This window comes from Cucurbita pepo, chromosome LG07 (assembly GCF_002806865.2).
Source record: "Cucurbita pepo subsp. pepo cultivar mu-cu-16 chromosome LG07, ASM280686v2, whole genome shotgun sequence".
In the NCBI taxonomy this organism is placed as follows: Eukaryota; Viridiplantae; Streptophyta; class Magnoliopsida; order Cucurbitales; family Cucurbitaceae; genus Cucurbita; species Cucurbita pepo.
This window is the reverse complement of record NC_036644.1, coordinates 3,886,075-3,904,390: the sequence shown is the minus strand read 5'-3', so window position 1 is coordinate 3,904,390 and position 18,316 is coordinate 3,886,075. Positions and strand designations below refer to the sequence as shown.

At 34.8% G+C, this 18,316-nt stretch overlaps 2 protein-coding genes across 2 annotated transcripts; one reads left to right on the top strand and one right to left on the bottom strand.

Annotated features, from left to right (window-relative positions):
- Window positions 1-33: 33 nt before the first annotated feature.
- On the bottom strand, window positions 34-2,312 carry LOC111798046. The gene is made up of 2 exons (XM_023680999.1): window positions 2,010-2,312; window positions 34-610 (listed from the first exon to the last, which is right to left on the bottom strand). The coding sequence occupies exons 1-2, from the start codon at window positions 2,120-2,122 to the stop codon at window positions 403-405; spliced, it is 321 nt and encodes a 106-aa protein (XP_023536767.1). The 5' UTR covers window positions 2,123-2,312; the 3' UTR covers window positions 34-402.
- A 6,245-nt stretch (window positions 2,313-8,557) lies between these two features.
- LOC111798802 (glutamate receptor 2.7-like) lies at window positions 8,558-12,168 on the top strand. The gene is made up of 7 exons (XM_023682136.1): window positions 8,558-8,813; window positions 9,023-9,093; window positions 9,189-9,362; window positions 9,440-10,477; window positions 10,562-10,874; window positions 10,973-11,373; window positions 11,587-12,168. The coding sequence occupies exons 1-7, from the start codon at window positions 8,558-8,560 to the stop codon at window positions 12,166-12,168; spliced, it is 2,835 nt and encodes a 944-aa protein (XP_023537904.1).
- The last annotated feature ends 6,148 nt before the right edge of the window (window positions 12,169-18,316 follow it).

Here is an 18,316-nt window from a genome sequence, read left to right as displayed (position 1 = left end):
TTGAACATTACATCAAAAGAAAACACTATTTCCAAGCAAAGTAAGCATATCTCCATTTTCATTTCCTTACATTCATCATTTACACATTCCCTAGCAGTTGCAACCCTCAGCAAAATCCACAAACTATAATAATATGTTACTATCATAACAGGAAAGCCATGAAGAAGAAGAAGAAGAAGAAGAAGAAGAAGAAGAAGAAGAAGAAGAAGAAGAAGAAGATGAGCCAAACTCCTAAACAACTCACTCATATCTCATTCCATTTTTCAAACAATCTGCTTTCCTGCTCATTACAGATCCCAATATAACAAATTTAGGACCAAATCTAACTTTTGTGAACATAATTTGGGACATTCGGAAAGAACATATAAAAGTTTTGTATGTCTCTGCACTGTTGTTACCTTTTCACATCGACAATGGAAGAAGCATCCTTCTTTTCTTCTTCCTAGCCAATCTCACTTGCTTGGTAACTTTCATGCATATAAGTAACAGCATCGTAATGCACACTAAAATAGAAGCCAATTGCATATGTCGAAAATATAAAGACACTGCCGAAAAGACCAAGAACGCTAGAATAATGAGTTCCCATATTACAAAAATGACAACATCCACCCTGCATAAACAAATAGACGAACCAAAATGCATATCATCAGAAATGACAAATCGTGCGTACATAATAAACCACAATTAGGATCTAATTCATGTTCGTTCTAATAGGAGAGTAAATCCCAACATAACATACATAAACCAAACAATACAAAAGTTGTAATGGACAATCACACGAAGTTGTAATGGTCACTCACACAGACCACCCTGTGGATATCTATTTGAATAGATTGTACATAAGATGAAAAGATACATCAGTTGGTATGAGTGAAAATTCTTCTTAATCAATCACCAACTAACTCAAAGAAAAACTGCAAATTAAGTCCAATTTCATGCACTGACATAACATTTTCTTTACGAACTTAGATCAAATATATCAAGATTTTTATGGTGTTGGATTACGAACTTAGATCAATTAACAATGTCCAAAGAAAATACCAAGAGTTTGTCTACAAATTTTCACTAGACAAATTAGCAATAATGTACAAGAAAACGTATATCCAAGATCATGAAATTTGAAACCTAGAACTTTACTCCCGAGAGATAGATAATTGGATGCTAAAACTAAAATACAATAGATTTTGTTTTAGGAACCAGAAATCCTAATAGAAGAATCTGAGAACTTTGGCCCAATTTTTAACATTTCTTCATCATGAACAACGCAATTAGTAATCAATGCAAGATATAAAGACAGAGCTCTGTCAAAAGAAACTCATAGTCATAATGTTAATTATTTCGGAAGTCAGGAGTATCTGTCAATATCCAGTTACATAACATGAACTTCTGATTTGATGCTAAGCTAGGAGTACAAGAAATTCACAGGCTATGGCTGAAGGCACTCATGACCAAGCTCACGAAAAATTAATTACTTGCATAAAGGAACTTCAATTGAACAATTACCATAGCACATCGTTGGACAAAAGCAATTATCTTGACATCCAGAGGATGACATGATGCATCTTGTCATGAAATTTATCTATGAGAATCCCATTTCACGTACCGAATTCCACATGAACACTATTATTCCCTAAAATTACTGCCCAGAACAAACGAAACCAACATTTCCAAAGCGATCTTACAAAATTCCAAAGCTTATCGAGAGAAGAAACCACCATAAATTCATACAAAATAAAAGAAATTGGGGACAAAATTTGCCAACGTCTGCAATGATCCCAAATCCCATCATGAATTCAGCGTTTAAAGAACAAAACCCTATTTCATAAAACATAAACGGCCCAATTCAAAGCAAAACAAAACCAACGCCATAAATTCAGAATCCCAAGAATCAAAATCTCAGAATCAGAAACATAGGTATAAACGAAAGAATTACGAATCTGGGAGACAAGGAAATCGAAAGCAGAAACGAAAGGGGGGGATTGAAATTAACGGATTGGGGCTGGAAATACCTGGAAGAAGTAATGTTGGAGGCAGATGAAAATAAGGAGACGGAAGCCCACTCGTGCTTCGATCGAATCTGGTATTCTCTCAACTGCTCAACCAGATTCGACCGAGTAATCATGGCAGCGCCCCGAGACCTTGTTTCCTTCGCCTCAGGGGAGGTAGGGCGACGGTGGAGATCGGAGGATTTGAAACAGTGAGAGACGAAGTGAGGGAGGAATTGAGAAATGGAATTGAGAGAAAGAGAGAGATCAGGAGCGTTGAATTCGGTCCTTCTCTTATTTGTAGTTCTTCCCCTAATTTACATTTCCATTATTTCCTCTCTTTTTTCCCCTTAAATTTGGACTCAAGCCACGTGTCTATTTCAATTTTTTTTTCCAAAGATGGAGGGTTTGAGTTGTGTGATCTTAGCAATTAGTATCAGACTTACGAGAGATTCACACGCCCATCTGTGAAGATAAAAAGTTCAAAGATCAGGATCGAAAAGTTCGATGGATCTGGTTTTGGTTTCTAGAAGATGTAGATTGATTGACGATTATTTTTACTGGAAAGATTTTCACGAACCCTTATCAAAGGTGAAGCCATATTCCATATCTATGGATGGAGCGATGGAAGCTCGAGGACCGACATCGTCAAGGAGAAGAGAACATTAGATCTGTTGAAGGCATTGTCAAATATATATATATATATATAAAACTGCGAGATATGAATAAGGTATATTTGATGCGAAGATGGATCAATTTACATATCTTTGAAGGTGGATCTACTGTGAGTCATATAAATGAATTGAGTTTTGTGGAAATAAATTTCGAAGATTAAATTAAAGCGTTGATTTTGATGTCATTTTTACCGAAGTCTTGGGATATTGTTGTTGTTGCGGTCAGTCATTCTTGGGGACATGAGAAACTTAAATTTGTTGAAATTTGAGATGTAGTTCTCAGTGTAAGTAGATACAAATGAAAAATTGGAGAATCATCGAGCACTACTCTTCGTATTGACCGAAGGGGAAGAAATAAATTGAAGGGTCCAAACAAACATGATTAATAAAAAAAATCTCTAAACAAACCAAATACAACGTGTTGTAATTGCCGAGAAAAAAATACTTCTGGACATATGGCATAAAACCAAATAAGAAATAGAATCACTAATCTAAAGATGATAATGATTCCGTAAATTCAAGAAAAGATATTAGGACGCTCTAATTCTTAGGTGAACGACTCAGTTGAATTCTCGATTCTTGATTCAGATGTATGTTTTCATTCTACTCTGAGTAAGACATGGTTTCAAAATTTTAAATTTGAAAATTTTAGGAAGATGCATGTTGCTGACAACACGCCTTGGAAATTGAAGAATTAAGAAGGCTAAACCTTTGTTAGTCAATTGGACAACTTAGGTTACACAGTAGAGTTCATGGAAGATTGTGAAGGGTGCTACAGTGGTAGTACATGACACAAAATCTAGAACCTTATACACCACTACAAGGTATATAAACATGACTGTTGTTGATGAAAGTGCTTCTAGTTCAAGTCTATAACACAATAAACTTAGAAATATGAGTGTTAAAGAGCGAAGATGTTGGTTGTGAAAGGAGCTTTATAGGGTCTTAAATCTGTTAATATAGGTTTTTGTGAGAGTTGTGTTATGGAAAAATAGAAACGAGTTAGCTTCATAAAAGTTGATGGAGAATCAAAGAAAGCACGATTAGAATTGGTTCATACAAATGTTTGTGAACCATTTTCAGGTTCATAACTTGGTGGATCCAAGTTCTAGTCACTTTTATTGATGATTTAAGCGATCAAATGTCTGAGGCATGACAGACAATGGAGTAGAATACAATAAGTCAGAATTCGAAACATTTTGTGCAACTTAGGTAATTAGATTAATAAGAACAGTTTCTAGTAATACAAGACAAAATGGTATTGCTGGGAATAGAACCTTGAATGAGAAGTCAAAGAGTCTGAAGATCCACTTTGGAGTATCAAAGACATTCTGAGCTAATGTTGGGAATACAACAACGAGGTATCCGTACCCTTTGGGTTCAAGATGCTAGAAGAGGTATGGACAGAAGAAAAAAAAAAAAAAAAAAAACTNCTCACTTGATAACTTTTGGTTGCACTGCAGATCACAGATTAGGTATTCACCTTCATTACATTATAATATATGTTGTTGACTGATACAGGTAACTAAAGTTCTTTTATCAAGGGCGTGAATTGTGTGATCCTAATAATATTAACACATTATAATTTTATTAAAAAAAACGTCATAAAATGTTTTCATAATAACGTACATACGTTATACCTTCCTACTCTATTATAATATCCTCTATTGTAACATCGCATATTTTTAATAATGTTGGCTTTCAAGGCCTAAGAAAAACGCTATAAATGATCTAAGATAACATTTTCATTAGCTATTGTATATATTATTTTTTTATAGTATATACGCAGACCATATGCTAGTAAAACTAATTAAAACATAGCAACATGCAACCGATTTTAATGATGTATTACAAATATTCTATCGGTATAAAATGAAATTATATTCAAACATTATTTTGACTCGTTCCAAATATAAATAAAATCTAAACTATAAAGTATTGTATACATTATTTTGGTTTTTGAAAAATTTAATTATTTTCTTAGTTTTTATTTTTTTTTATTAAATATTTAATTTTTTTTAGTTAAATACCAAAAACAAAAATAAGATTTTAAAACCATAGATAAGCCTATAAGAAGTAGATTAAAAAAAAATAAAAGGTAAGAATAAAAAGTCAACACATTTTATATTTATTGTCAAGTCAATGTTAAATTTAGTCTCTCTCATATCTACTTTGACTTTATCATACCTAATATTTAATAATTTAAGATTTCGGGGTCAAAGTAAACATAGTTCACTAGTCAATGCATTTCTTATTTTATTGAGGATTTCTCGTGTTATTCGAAGAAAAAAAAGAAACATTTCTATTGTATACTTTTTACCTCGTTTATTCCTTTTTGTTACTTTACATAGCCTCCTTTAAGCGACGTTGTTCTATGGTCCACAACATGACTAGTATTGTTCGAAATTTTTGTATAAGGATTCATGCCAAAGATTCAGTGTTTAATATGAAATTTCTCCGAGTAAACATACTTAAATTTGAAATTTCTATGATTGAGTCACTAAAAAAATGAAGGTGCACGTTGCACGTTGCACGTTGACATAAGCATACTAAAAAATGAAGGTGCAGGTTCGTATGCCCGGGCCTGATTACGGGCTAGTGCATGCTCGCACTGCCAAAAGCCATAGAGAGAAAGAAGCCCGCATAATATCATGACATGCATAACATCGTAGTAAACACATTCATATTAATCATAACGGAGAAGTATCCCGTTACAATTGACATAGAAAATGCATGAGGTTCCACAGTTTCAAATCATGGTATATATTTATGATGCAAATCATAACTCCATTCTTTTCGTAGCATAGCATTCTTATAAAACATGCATACATATACTAGACATGTCTTTTATAGTTAACATACATGGCTTATCAATGTCTTATACGCATAGAGTGAACACGCTAACATAATATACATGACATGATATGTGGAGGTGCATGCATCATATAACATTGATATCACAACATAGTTTCATAATACAACATAATCACACATAACATCATAGCATCACAAAAATGACACGTTTAGGGGTCACAAGATACATGTCATTCATATAGCATACAAGTCATCCAACCATACCCATGTGAATCCAACAGTAGAACCACTTACTTAGTTGTCCTATGCCAAAGTCATTATGCTTCATTGATGCTAGCTAAAAGTTGCTATCCGAAATCTAGTTCCACCTAAAGTGTCCTACCATCATAATTTAGAATTCTATTATGGAAATTGGCTAAACAGTAGTCATACTAACTTTAAACACAACCGAAAGTGACAAAAACAACTCCTAAAGAGTCGAAAATGGTTAGAAAAAGCCTGAACGTATCATACCCGAGCCGAATCAACCAAAAAGTAAAATTGAAGCAGTCAAAACATGGACTCTCCCACTGACTTTAAATCACGAAGGTGAGATGAACCAGCAATTGTTGTCACTCACTAACCCTAGGGACCGCTTTTTTTGTAGTAGAGTCCAATTTTCCACTTTTTTTTCATTCTAATTGACTTTTAATTTTTGGTTGTTACAATGTGAACTTGAATAATAAAATAATAAAATAATAAAAATAAAATAGAATAACGAAAGCTTCTTAAATCACCCAACATTATTTTTAAAACTATATGTGAAGATCATATTCAAGTAATTAATAAACGTATAGTAAAAATATCGAATATTAATTGACTTTGACTTTGACTTTGATATTAATACTAAAATATTAGGTTAGTGTGACAATTTCTTGAATGGAAGAAGAATTCAATTGTTGGAGACAAATGTGTGACATTTTCTACTCTCCATTTTATAATAATGTCTTTACCATACTCTACATTAATAAAATGTCAACCCACCAATATTAAATTATTTTGCCACAAAATTAATAAAAGGGTAGGTGTAAATATTTTTTATTTTAATATTAAAATTGATGAGATAATAATGTTAAAAATTAAAAATAACTTGATAATTAGACCACANTAATTAATAAACGTATAGTAAAAATATCGAATATTAATTGACTTTGACTTTGACTTTGATATTAATACTAAAATATTAGGTTAGTGTGACAATTTCTTGAATGGAAGAAGAATTCAATTGTTGGAGACAAATGTGTGACATTTTCTACTCTCCATTTTATAATAATGTCTTTACCATACTCTACATTAATAAAATGTCAACCCACCAATATTAAATTATTTTGCCACAAAATTAATAAAAGGGTAGGTGTAAATATTTTTTATTTTAATATTAAAATTGATGAGGTAATAATGTTAAAAATTAAAAATAACTTGATAATTAGACCACAGTGATTTGATTTGGTCCAATAGGATCATGACGCGTCATTATAATTTGCATGCTACTGAAATATTGCGTCTTTGATTGGATCAACGTCAACCTCCCTTAATGAAATATAATTAATTATTTGGTCAAATAATATATACTTAAAATCTTGATTTTGAGTACGTAACGCTTGAATTATTTTTAAGCCAACTTCGTATGAATTTTTAATATTATGTACTTTATTTACATAAATATAATGTGTTGAAGTATATATAAATTTTTAATATATGCTTAGTCAAAATGTATGCATACTTGAATTTTCAAAAGAAATTTATTTAATGTTCATGCCCATTACATAATCGGTATGAAATTTTATTTTGGCTAAATTAATAAAAATATCTCTGAATTTTGTATTTTATTTGAAAATTTGATGGAGAGTTGCTCCGCCAACTGGAACACTTAGAGGAGTTCCCATCAAAGGGAAATTAAGTCAAGTGTCAAATTAGGGTAGTGCAGACGTTTTCGCTTCATTCACCACTGCTTGCGTGGGTGCTTTTCTCTAAAGCGGAACGCTTTTATACCAATGCATTTTTACATCTCACAACTTCGGCAGATTGCTTAGCCCCGCTCATCTTTGATGCAAGAGAGCTTGCAGACGTCTCATCCCTAAGATTTGCTTGGCAACCCGTAGACCCATTTCGTTGCCATAAAAGGTGCATTATGCCATATTTCTTATATCAATACCTTGATAATGCTAACTTTCAAAAGTTTCAATAATATTTTTAAACTATTGAAAAAGTTTTTAAAATACTTTTATCCTTAGTTTTGGATAGAAACGATTCCCATTTTGTTTCAAAAATAGCTTTCAAAAAGTGTTTAAAAAATACATATGAATTTTCAAGTAACATTAATACGGTTGAAATTTTAGAAAATGTTTTTAAAAAATTTACCTCCGATACTCTTAAGTTTAAAGAAGGAGACGATCTATAAAGTGTAGATAGTTTTCATTCATATATTAACGGTAAGAACATATTTATAAAGTTTAAGAGGGTAAATACTATACCCACAGTATTTTTGAAATTTTTAAAAAAGTTATGAACAAAGTACTAATGGTTTTTTTATCCGAAAAATATGATATATTTTTTTTTATTAATTTCATTTTTTTTACTCTAAATCAAATTTTAAAAACAAAAACAAAAATTGGATTTATTTTTTAAAATATATGTAATTAGTAGGCAACAAAACAATAAAATCACTAGGAAAAAGTGGTATTTATTGACCTAATTTTAAAAAATAAAAATCAAATTACAAAACTTATTTTTGTTCACAAAATTAAAATATAAAATAAAAAACCATGGGGTATTTTTTTAAAATTTTTATATGGGTGTTCATATTATGATTTTTGCAATGCAACTTCGTAGGTAATTTGTTTGCTCATATAATTTGCACAACAGATAAATACATTTTCAAAAAAAAAAAAAAAAAAAAGCGAGGAAAAGATGTATTTTTATATGTTCAGTCTGTTTCAGTAAGGTCAACTGTAAAGCCCACACCCAATAGAAATAGAATTACAATCCACTAATAATCAATATATATATATAACAACACCACCGCCATAGAACATCACTGCAAAAATGAAGCCAAATCAGGGCAGCCGCCGGGCTCTGTGGTTCATCGCAGGCTGCGTGTTGTTGGTTGCGACGGCGGGGGAGGCTCAGAATGTGAGCGTGGGGGTGGTGTTGGATATGGAGAGCTGGGTTGGGAAGATGGGGTTGAGTTGTATTCACATGTCGTTGTCGGAATTCTATGAAGCTAATTCTCACTACAACACTAGGATTGTTCTTCACCCCAAGGACTCCGCCGCCGATGTCGTTGGCGCGGCGGCTGCAGGTTCCAAGTCTTTTCCTTTTCTTTTTATTACTGTTTTTTTAAGTTTTTTGTTTTCCGGAATTTAAAATTGATTAACAGTCGGGAAGAAAAAAAATCAACTAAAACTAAATAAACTAAAAATTCAAAAATCAACTAAATCTCTGAAGCTAACAAAATCCAACTTTTCTAATGTTTAATCATCAAACCATTTCAATCCTTTGGTGGAACAGCTCTTGACCTTATAAAGAACAATAAAGTTGAAGCAATTTTGGGGCCAACCACTTCGATGCAGACCAACTTTGTGATCAAGCTCGCCCACAAAGCTCATGTCCCCGTCCTTACCTTCACCGCCTCCAGCCCCGCTCTCGCCTCCCACCGCAGCCCCTACNAATGCAGACCAACTTTGTGATCAAGCTCGCACACAAAGCTCATGTCCCCGTCCTTACCTTCACCGCCTCTAGCCCCGCTCTCGCCTCCCACCGCAGCCCCTACTTCTTTCGTCTCACCCACACTGACTCTGCCCAACTTGCCGCTATCAGCGCCTTAGTCAAAGCCTACAATTGGAGACAAGTACGTGTTAAATCACCCTTTTAACTACAGGGATTGCCTGCCCTCCATTTTAATCTTTATTTTTTCTGTCTATCCAGGTCGTTCTGATCTACCAAGATGACGAGTTTGGAGACGGGATGTCACCCTACTTGATCCACGCATTGCAGGGTGTGAATGCGCGCGTCCCATATCAGAGCATCATTGATCCAACGGCTACCGAGGATCACATCGGGGAAGAGCTTCACAAATTGATAACAATGCCGACCAGAGTGTTCTTGGTGCACATGCAGCCGTCTCTGGCGATTCGCCTATTCGCTAAGGCCAACGAAATTAGAATGATGAGGGAAGGCTACGTTTGGATTTTGACTGATGCCACCGCGAATTTGCTCGATTCCATGAGCTCCTCTGTTTTGAAGTCCATGGAAGGAGCTTTGGGAGTGAGGACATATGTCCCAAAATCAATGGAGCTCGACCGTTTCAAAATTAAATGGAAACGGGAATTCATAATGGAAAATTTTGTCCTCAATGATCCACATTTAGACATCTTCGGACTGTGGGCCTATGATGCAGCTCGAGCACTGGCAATTGCTGTTGAGAAAACAGTGGCCAAAAACTTCACATTCGAAAACCCAAATGGATCTGAAAATCTAACCGATCTTCAAACTCTGGGGGTTTCTCAAAACGGGGAGAAAATTGTGGAGGCGTTGTCGAAGACGAAGTTCATGGGGCTGACTGGAAATTACGAGATCGTGAATGGGCAGCTGCAATCGGCGGAATTTGAGATAGTGAATGTGAACAGTAATGGGGGAAACAGAGTTGGGTTTTGGAATCCTGAAAAGGGGTTGTTGAGTAACAATATGACAGTGATCTGGCCGGGGAATACGGCGGCGGTGCCAAAAGGGTGGGAGTTTCCAACAGCGGGGAAAAGGTTGAGAATTGGGGTTCCGATGAAAGAAGGGTACAGTGAGTTCGTGAAAGTGAAAGGAAAGGAGGTGAAAGGGTATTGTACGGACGTGTTCAATGCGGTAATAGCAACACTTCCATATGATGTTCCATTTGATTACATTCCCTTTGCACTTCCGAATGGATCTAGCGCCGGTTCCTACGACGACCTCATCATGCAAGTTCACAAAGGGGTCAGTATGTTTGTATTCATTTGATTACTTCAACTACTCCGAGGACTAAAATAAAGTAATGGTGAATGTGTGGTTTATGGACAGGTCTACGACGGTGCAGTAGGAGACATAACCATCATAGCAAACAGATCCAAGTACGTTGATTTCACCTTGCCATTCACAGAGCCGGGAGTTTCAATTGTGGTTCCAACACAAGCCAACTCCAAGAACAGAGCATGGCTCTTTCTCAAGCCACTCACTTTAGACCTTTGGATCACAAGCTTCTGCTTCTTTGTCTTCACGGGCTTTGTGGTTTGGATTCTCGAACATCGAATCAACCAAGACTTTCGTGGTCCTCCCTCTCATCATATCGGCACCAGCCTCTGGTTCTCCTTTTGCACCATGGTCTTCGCCCAAAGTAACCACCTTTACCGACCCATTTGTTATGATGGACTAAATTTATAATTTAATCGTTTATTCATATTTTTACGGACCCACTTGGTTTTTTACTCTCAGGAGAGACTTTGATAAGTAATTTGGCGAGGTTTGTAGTGATAATATGGTTCTTTGTGGTGTTCATTCTAACTGAGAGCTATATGGGGAGCTTGACTTCTCTTTTGACGTTGCAACAATTGCAACCCACCATTACAAATATAAATCAGCTGTTGAAGAAGCAACCATCGGTGGGGTATCAACAAGGCTCGTTTGTTTGGGAGCTATTGACTTCTTTGGGGCTTAAGAATCTCAAGTCTTATGGGTCTCTTGAGGAACTCGACAAGTTGTTCAAACTAGGAAGCTCCAATGGTGGAATTGATGTTGCTTTTGATGAAATCCCTTATATTAAGCTCTTTCGTGGCAAGTTTCCTAATAAGTACACCATGGTTGATCCCGACTATAAAACCGAAGGATTTGGATTTGTAAGTCTTTACTTTAATCTTAAAGTAGAAAAACGGCTGGAAAGTTTTCAAACTTAAAAGAAACAAAGGTTGTCACGTCATTTCAGATCATTGAGAAGATGACTTTTTTAAACAAGAATCAAAATTTAAGACGTAACTATGATCAAGTTATCATGTTTAAAGTTATTATTTTTTTTTTTTTTTATCGTCTATAATGAATGATTATGCCGACAGGCATTTCCCATTGGCTCACTGTTGGTAGCAGACATATCAAGAGCGATTTTACACGTGACAGAGAGTAAGAAGATCAACCAATTACATAAGGAATGGTTTGGTGATCAAGGCAACTCCTGGTCTTCCATCCCAAAGGTTACTTCTTCCGAGCTCAGCATGAACAACTTTTGGGGTCTATTCCTCATTGTTGGAGCTGTCGCCATTACTGTTCTCCTCGTCTACTTCGTCATTTTTCTTTACAAAGAAAAACACACACTTCGTCGCACCGCCAATGAAAGCTCCAACCTCTCGATTGGAAATAAGATACGAGCACTACTCAAAATCTATGATGAAAGAGACTTAACTTCGCACACGTTTAGAAAGGGTAATCCTCCTAAGGTAGTAGACAACAAGATTTATCCAATCCACGATGACTCCGTTGGCATCTCACCGAACTCAAATTATCCGTCGAGTCCATCGAATTATTCGATCCATGACATGATCTATGAGTCCTCTGAATTCGTAGATTTGAGTTCGAGTAATCAAATTGTCGAAATGGTGATCCATACAATAACGGAGGTCACTCCCGAAAACGAGGAGTAGCATTTGGAATTTTGTGAAGTCTTTTTAATGTATATTTTAAGATAAATTTGACTTTTGTTGGAGATAAATTATCCCTTTGTAATCTAATGCACAAAAATGTAAATTTATTTAGTTTAATTAATATTTGTTTAATTAGAATAATCCTCTTAATTTTAAATTTTATATGATCAGATAATTGGATCAAACTTATAAAAGTTTGGTTGGGTGAGATTTTTTTCGTTTGGATTAGATTAAATTTTTTGAAAACTGGAAAATTTTGTATTGGTTCGTTTTTATTGGTTTAACTCTGTCAGAATTGAGTGTAACTTATTTCTAGTTTATAACTGAATTTATTCCCGAGAAAATATATCTTAAATATTTATAATTAGTTAAATTTGATTAATAGTATATTTTATTTTATTCTCAAGATTTAGTTACCGTAGGTATTAATTGGTATTTTGTATCTATATTAATTGGTATTTCGATCCCAATTCTATTTCTCATTCTTAAATTTGTATTCTTTGGCTAGTAATAATATTTTCATATATATTCAAACATTTTAGTACTAAATATTGTGTCAGTTGGAATCAGAGCGAGTAACCAAGGGTTTGATATTATTACTCAAACGAGATGAATGGTAGGAATGCTCCTACGAGTATAGTGATGAAAAAGCTTGTTGGCAATAACTACCGTTATTAGAAGTTATGTACATAAGCTTATCTATAAGGGCAAGATTTGTGGGATTTAATTGAAGGTGATAACACGGAAATTCGAGCAAATACTCTAAACAATGTTGAATTACGCTGACAATAGAAGATCAGATGTGGAAAAACCTTATTTACCTTGTTCGTGATTTAAAGTCACCAAAGCAAAGCAAGTGTGAGAAACACTTCAAAGCAATCGGGTTAGAACCCAACCCAAACCTACTTTACCCTTCAGATTATTATGAAAATTAAGATTGTTTGAGATTTATAATCGACGTTAGCTAGTGATGCATTGTAACTCGTGAATATTTGATGTTTAAGATTTACGAGATTAGTTTTTAATGTAATATGTATGGTAAATAAATATTAGTTTTTTTAAAATAATAAAAAAAAAACAACCCGACAAGTTAAATGAAGAAATAAAATTTTATTAATATTTGAAAATTATAAAAATAAAAAAAAAACGTGGAAAAATTATTAAAATTGGCATCAATTTAAGGCGATGGGAAGGGGAGAAAAAAATGGCGACAAAATTGAAGATAAGTCCGGCAGCATGGTTGATCCGATATCGGTGATTGGGTAATGGCCGCTACCGACTCCGACATCCGAAGTACAAAGAGGGCGACAAGAAAACGACGCTGTGTTTTATCTCTCAGGTCCTTTTGCTTTCTCAGGGCGAAATGAAAAACCTGTGGTACATGCACACCAAGTGTTCGACGAAATGTGTAGCCCAATTCAAGTCTCTAAAATGGTGACAACCCACACACCATTCCCATATTAATTGGTGATGGGTCAAAGTTACTAAAGATGAAGATGTTGACAAGCCAAACATCATTCAACCAAGTCACCAAAATTCTTATTAATTATGACAGGTATAGGTATCGCTGCGAAACTCTTCGACAATCACTGAACGTAGACTCAATACTCTAAAATTGTCGGTTATATTAACACTCGGGATAAAAATGAAGTAAGGTTTTAACTTTTAAGAGACTGATAGCGAATGAAAAATCTTGGATGATTGTAGTAAAATTCAACCATCCAAAATAAATAAAAATAACTAAGGAATATTGATGAGTTTCGCTTTCGAGTTTTTCAACCCCACAACTGGGAGATATCCTTTGTGGGTTTTTACTTTCGAGTTTTTCAAGCTCACCGGTAGTAGATATTATCTCCTTTAGACTTTTCTTTTGGGTTTCCTCTTAGAATTTCTAAAACACGTTGGAGAAGGTTCTCATCCTTTAATAATTTCTGATATTGAAGGAGGGTGGTGTTCAGGACATCCTAATGAGATGAGCGACACGTGAGCTCGTTGTCGATAGCATGAGCAAGCGAGTTGTGATGGCTGATGAAGACTCAGGATGGTGTCAAGACATATGGGTCAAGGTCTCTCAATGCAACGTCGCATCTCATTTTGTCATCTTGATCCACATCCACATGGACTAATTTAGAGTATGTCCATACATCTCCATTAGTACAAAGAAGCAAAGTCATGAATATCTATGTTCAAAGTGGACAATATCATACTATTGTAGAGAGCTGTGATGAACGGATGAGAAGGAAAATAGAGATGGGTAGAGAGGGACGTGAAGAAAAATGAAAGGAAGAGAGAGGCATGATATGCGTAATGCCAGTGCACGTGGTGGCACAGGCGCCATGCGGCATGCGGCAAGACACTGAAAAGACACAAAAACACATGGATGGGGGGATCCAAATGCGCCTTCTTTTTCAAATCCCCATGTCTGGGGGGCTCTTCAGGTTCCCTCCCATTGGGATCTCAAATTTCCCCTCTTTTCAACCCCATTTTCCACTACACACTTATATAACCAATTATTCCATTTCACCTTATCCTTCTAAAATTCAACATTAAATACAATTTTGTATTTATCTGAAATTTTAGATAATACCACCAAAGTTTTAACCAACATATTATTAAAACAAATATATTAATTAATTTTGGACGTTTGTCGGGTTTCGCTTTCAACAATTCAATGCTGCCCAATCTTCCGCATGTACCAACTAGCACGATTGCAGACGACGTAACCGTGTGAGATCTCATCATCGCATGTGTCGGGTGTGTTCCTAATTGGTCTTACGCCCACTCCATAACCGTCTGATACGACATCCACCCTTGATTTCAAACGAACTCCACTCAATTAATTTTGTTTTTTTTTTTTTTACTCTGTGTTTGTGGATGGGACTGAAGAGTTAAATATTTTTTAGATCCAACTTAATTTTGTCCAGGATTATTGGGAGTGAGTCCCACTTGGTTAATTTAGTACACTTGTTACAATCGCACTCTTGATGGCAGCGGACTTGCGATTGTGCGGCACTCATTTTCCAACGACAAGTGAGCTAAGGCAATTCGTTCTTACATCGCCTACGGTCAAGCGACGTATGCTCGAGCCTCTAGCCTCGATTTTAGAAAATGAGGGCAAAGAGAGATTTTCAAAAGAGAGATTTTGAAAGAGACGTTATATATGCAAGCAAGAGAGTAACAACGGCTCACCGTATATAACTATTGGTAGGGAGATGGGTTTATAAGTGAGGAATACTACGTCTGTTGGCATGAGACCTTTTGGGAAGCCCAAACAAAAAACGAGAGCTTATACTAAAAGTGAGTAATATCATACTATCACGAAGAAACTCTATTTTAAAATTATTTTTAATTTTATGAAATATTTCCATTTATAACTCTATTTAATATTTTAAAAAGTTATTGGAGAATAAATTACCAAAAATAATTATAAAATAAAATAAAGTATAATGAGTAAAAATGTATATTTTAAAATTAACAGTAAATTCTAGTGGGTCCGATTCAACTCAATTTAATTTCAGGGAAATTCATGAATCAACCGGTATAACTCAAATCATACGGATTGGATTGAATTGATCGAATTTTTTTTTAAACATTTTTGGACTTAATTGAGCGGTCAACATAAAAGCCATCATTACTACTTTTAATACGTCATTATAACGAGATCTGAATATTTTTATGATGCTATATTACTTGTTGGATAAAGTTGGACCATATCGAACACATTTGCTCGAACACCAACTCGTATTAACCACTTTTTTGAACACATAAATAGAATCAAATCTGTGAACAACACTAAATGGGAAGGGTTGGTGATGGTCCTACATGTTGGTTGCAAGCTTCAAAGAAGGTTGAGAGTTGAAAGCACAGAAAGAGAACCATTTGTTTACACAGGTTCAGTGGAAGCCACCTACGATTTGGTTCCAGGAAGAGTTGGGTGTGTTGTTTAGCTCAGAGACATGGCGGCGCACATAGGGCCGCTGGAGGATACGCCCATCATAACCAATGTCCTCTCGCTCATCAACAGTAATGGGAAACCATGTGCTCTTGGTAACTATAATGGGAAACCATTTGATATTTAATATTTTGTAAGGACATTGGCCCCAAAAGGAGTGAATTTGGGAGCGGTCTCACATCGATTGGAGGAAGGAAAGAGTGCATGCTGGCCTCGAAGGAGGTGGATTGTGATGTCCCACATTGGTTAGGGAAGAGAACAAACCACGATTTATAAGGGTGTGGAAACCTTCTACTAGTAGACGTGTCTTAAAGCCTTGAGAGAAAGCCCAAAATAAAAATCTAAAAGAGGACAATATTTACTAGCGGTGGATCTGGGTCGTTACATATAAAGCAAATATAGATATTTGCCTTCTTACTATATAACTATAGGTATCTTTCCATTTATTCTTACTATACGGATTAAGCAAACATTCTCCCTATCTCTCTCTTTCTCTCTAAATTTTGTTTTTAATTGGGGAGTCCGCTCATGTAATTTGAGACATTAAGATGTAGTTCGGAGATGACCAATAGTGGAAGCTGGTGGACATGTGACATTCAAGTAAAGAAAAGTATATAATTACATCTTTGTAGAAGAAACCGAGAAGGAGTATTGGTCATAGTGAGAAGAATCGTGCTTGAAGACACAACAGATATTAAGGCAAAAGTTCGAGAAAAATACATAGAGACCCAAGTTGAAGAAGAAGTGAAGCACATGAGCTTCACGCACGCGAAAAAGTGCGCATTATCGAGGGTATCAGGTGCGTGGGCACGCATATGAGCACGTGTAGCCACGTGACAAGCCACGGTTGATCCCATTAGACTTCTTTTGACCTATTCTATCAATATTGTGATATATTAACCTTGACAATTATTAAATGTAGGCCGAATTGAGAGAAATTGTAACGAAATTACCATATTAAGAGTAAGTTACGAGAGAAAAAGAATTAGCGATCCAAGTAAATAGCCTATCGAGCTCCTGGACAAGCTTTAACTTTTTATATATATGTAAAGCATATCAATCCTATGATTAGGAGCTTAGTACATATGAATTGTAAATCATGAATGGAGATTAGAATATACGTTGATAAACTATAGTTTATGCTCATTAGCTTGACATAATATATATTTATGTGAAATAAGCCATATTGTATGATAGTACAATGTAGGAACCGTTAGGAGTTCAAGATATGAACTTTAGCAACGATACTCTAGTGGCTAGATGATAGGGTTGGAGTGCTAAGTTAGGAATATGGGTATTCCTAGGCTAAGCGCTATTTTAGGTCACCAAAGTGTCTAGTAGAGAGGTTGCATTTGACCGATAACAAGTCTTACATATGAGTCTGAAATTTATGATAAACATAAATCGAGTTATTACGTAAAAGATAGTTAAAATAGATTAACGCCTAATTACACATAAATAGAGTTAAATCATTGAGAATTACCGTGTTCATTTAGAAAAAACATAGGACAAAAAAGATCTCATATTAATAAAAAAATTACCGTAATGAAAAATTTTAGTGGCCTGATTCACTCAATTCAATCTGATTTTGGTTGGGTTATTAACTTATTTTAAATTCGATTCAAATAAATGAAATTTTTTTATGTGTTAATTTTTTTTTTAAAAAAAAACCTATTTTCTCACCGTACAATAATATTTACATATATTTCTTATGAATTTATTAAAATATCTACAAACATCTATTAATTTAATTTTTTTTCCAAATTTGTTTTATCTATTTTCTTTCATTAAATATCAATGGAAATAATTTTTCTATAAAAAAAATAAAATAAATTGACTCATATAAAATTTCTTCCTACAAATTTCTAGATGCCTTTATTATTATTATTTTATTTTTAATTTAACGAATATTAATTTAATCCAATAAAATTATTAATCAGTTACCGTTGTCGTACCAACCCTACTGTATATATGTCCACACCAAATACTACCCCTTACCCTATCTTCCATCCGACAGAATCAATCAACGGCTCCAAATTCGAAATACGGAGGGACATTTTGGGAACATGGAAAAAAAGTGAATTCAACTGCCACGTCAATAATGACAAGCTGGCAATAGCGCGTATTATGCACGCGCCATACTACCCTCTATAAAAACCCTCTGCCCGCCCTCTTCTTCTCCAACGCACGCCATTT

What these genes read in the sequence shown, in the direction of transcription:
- LOC111798046 (XM_023680999.1), bottom strand. Translation starts at nt 2,122, where the DNA reads ATGATTACTCGGTCGAATCTGGTTGAGCAGTTGAGAGAATACCAGATT. An exon ending in TCCAACATTACTTCTTCCAG is followed by an intron (nt 611 to 2,009) that starts GTATTTCCAGCC and finishes TTGTTTATGCAG; the next exon opens with GGTGGATGTTGTCATTTTTG.
- LOC111798802 (XM_023682136.1), top strand. Translation starts at nt 8,558, where the DNA reads ATGAAGCCAAATCAGGGCAGCCGCCGGGCTCTGTGGTTCATCGCAGGC. An exon ending in CGTTGGCGCGGCGGCTGCAG is followed by an intron (nt 8,814 to 9,022) that starts GTTCCAAGTCTT and finishes TTGGTGGAACAG; the next exon opens with CTCTTGACCTTATAAAGAAC. An exon ending in AAGCCTACAATTGGAGACAA is followed by an intron (nt 9,363 to 9,439) that starts GTACGTGTTAAA and finishes CTGTCTATCCAG; the next exon opens with GTCGTTCTGATCTACCAAGA.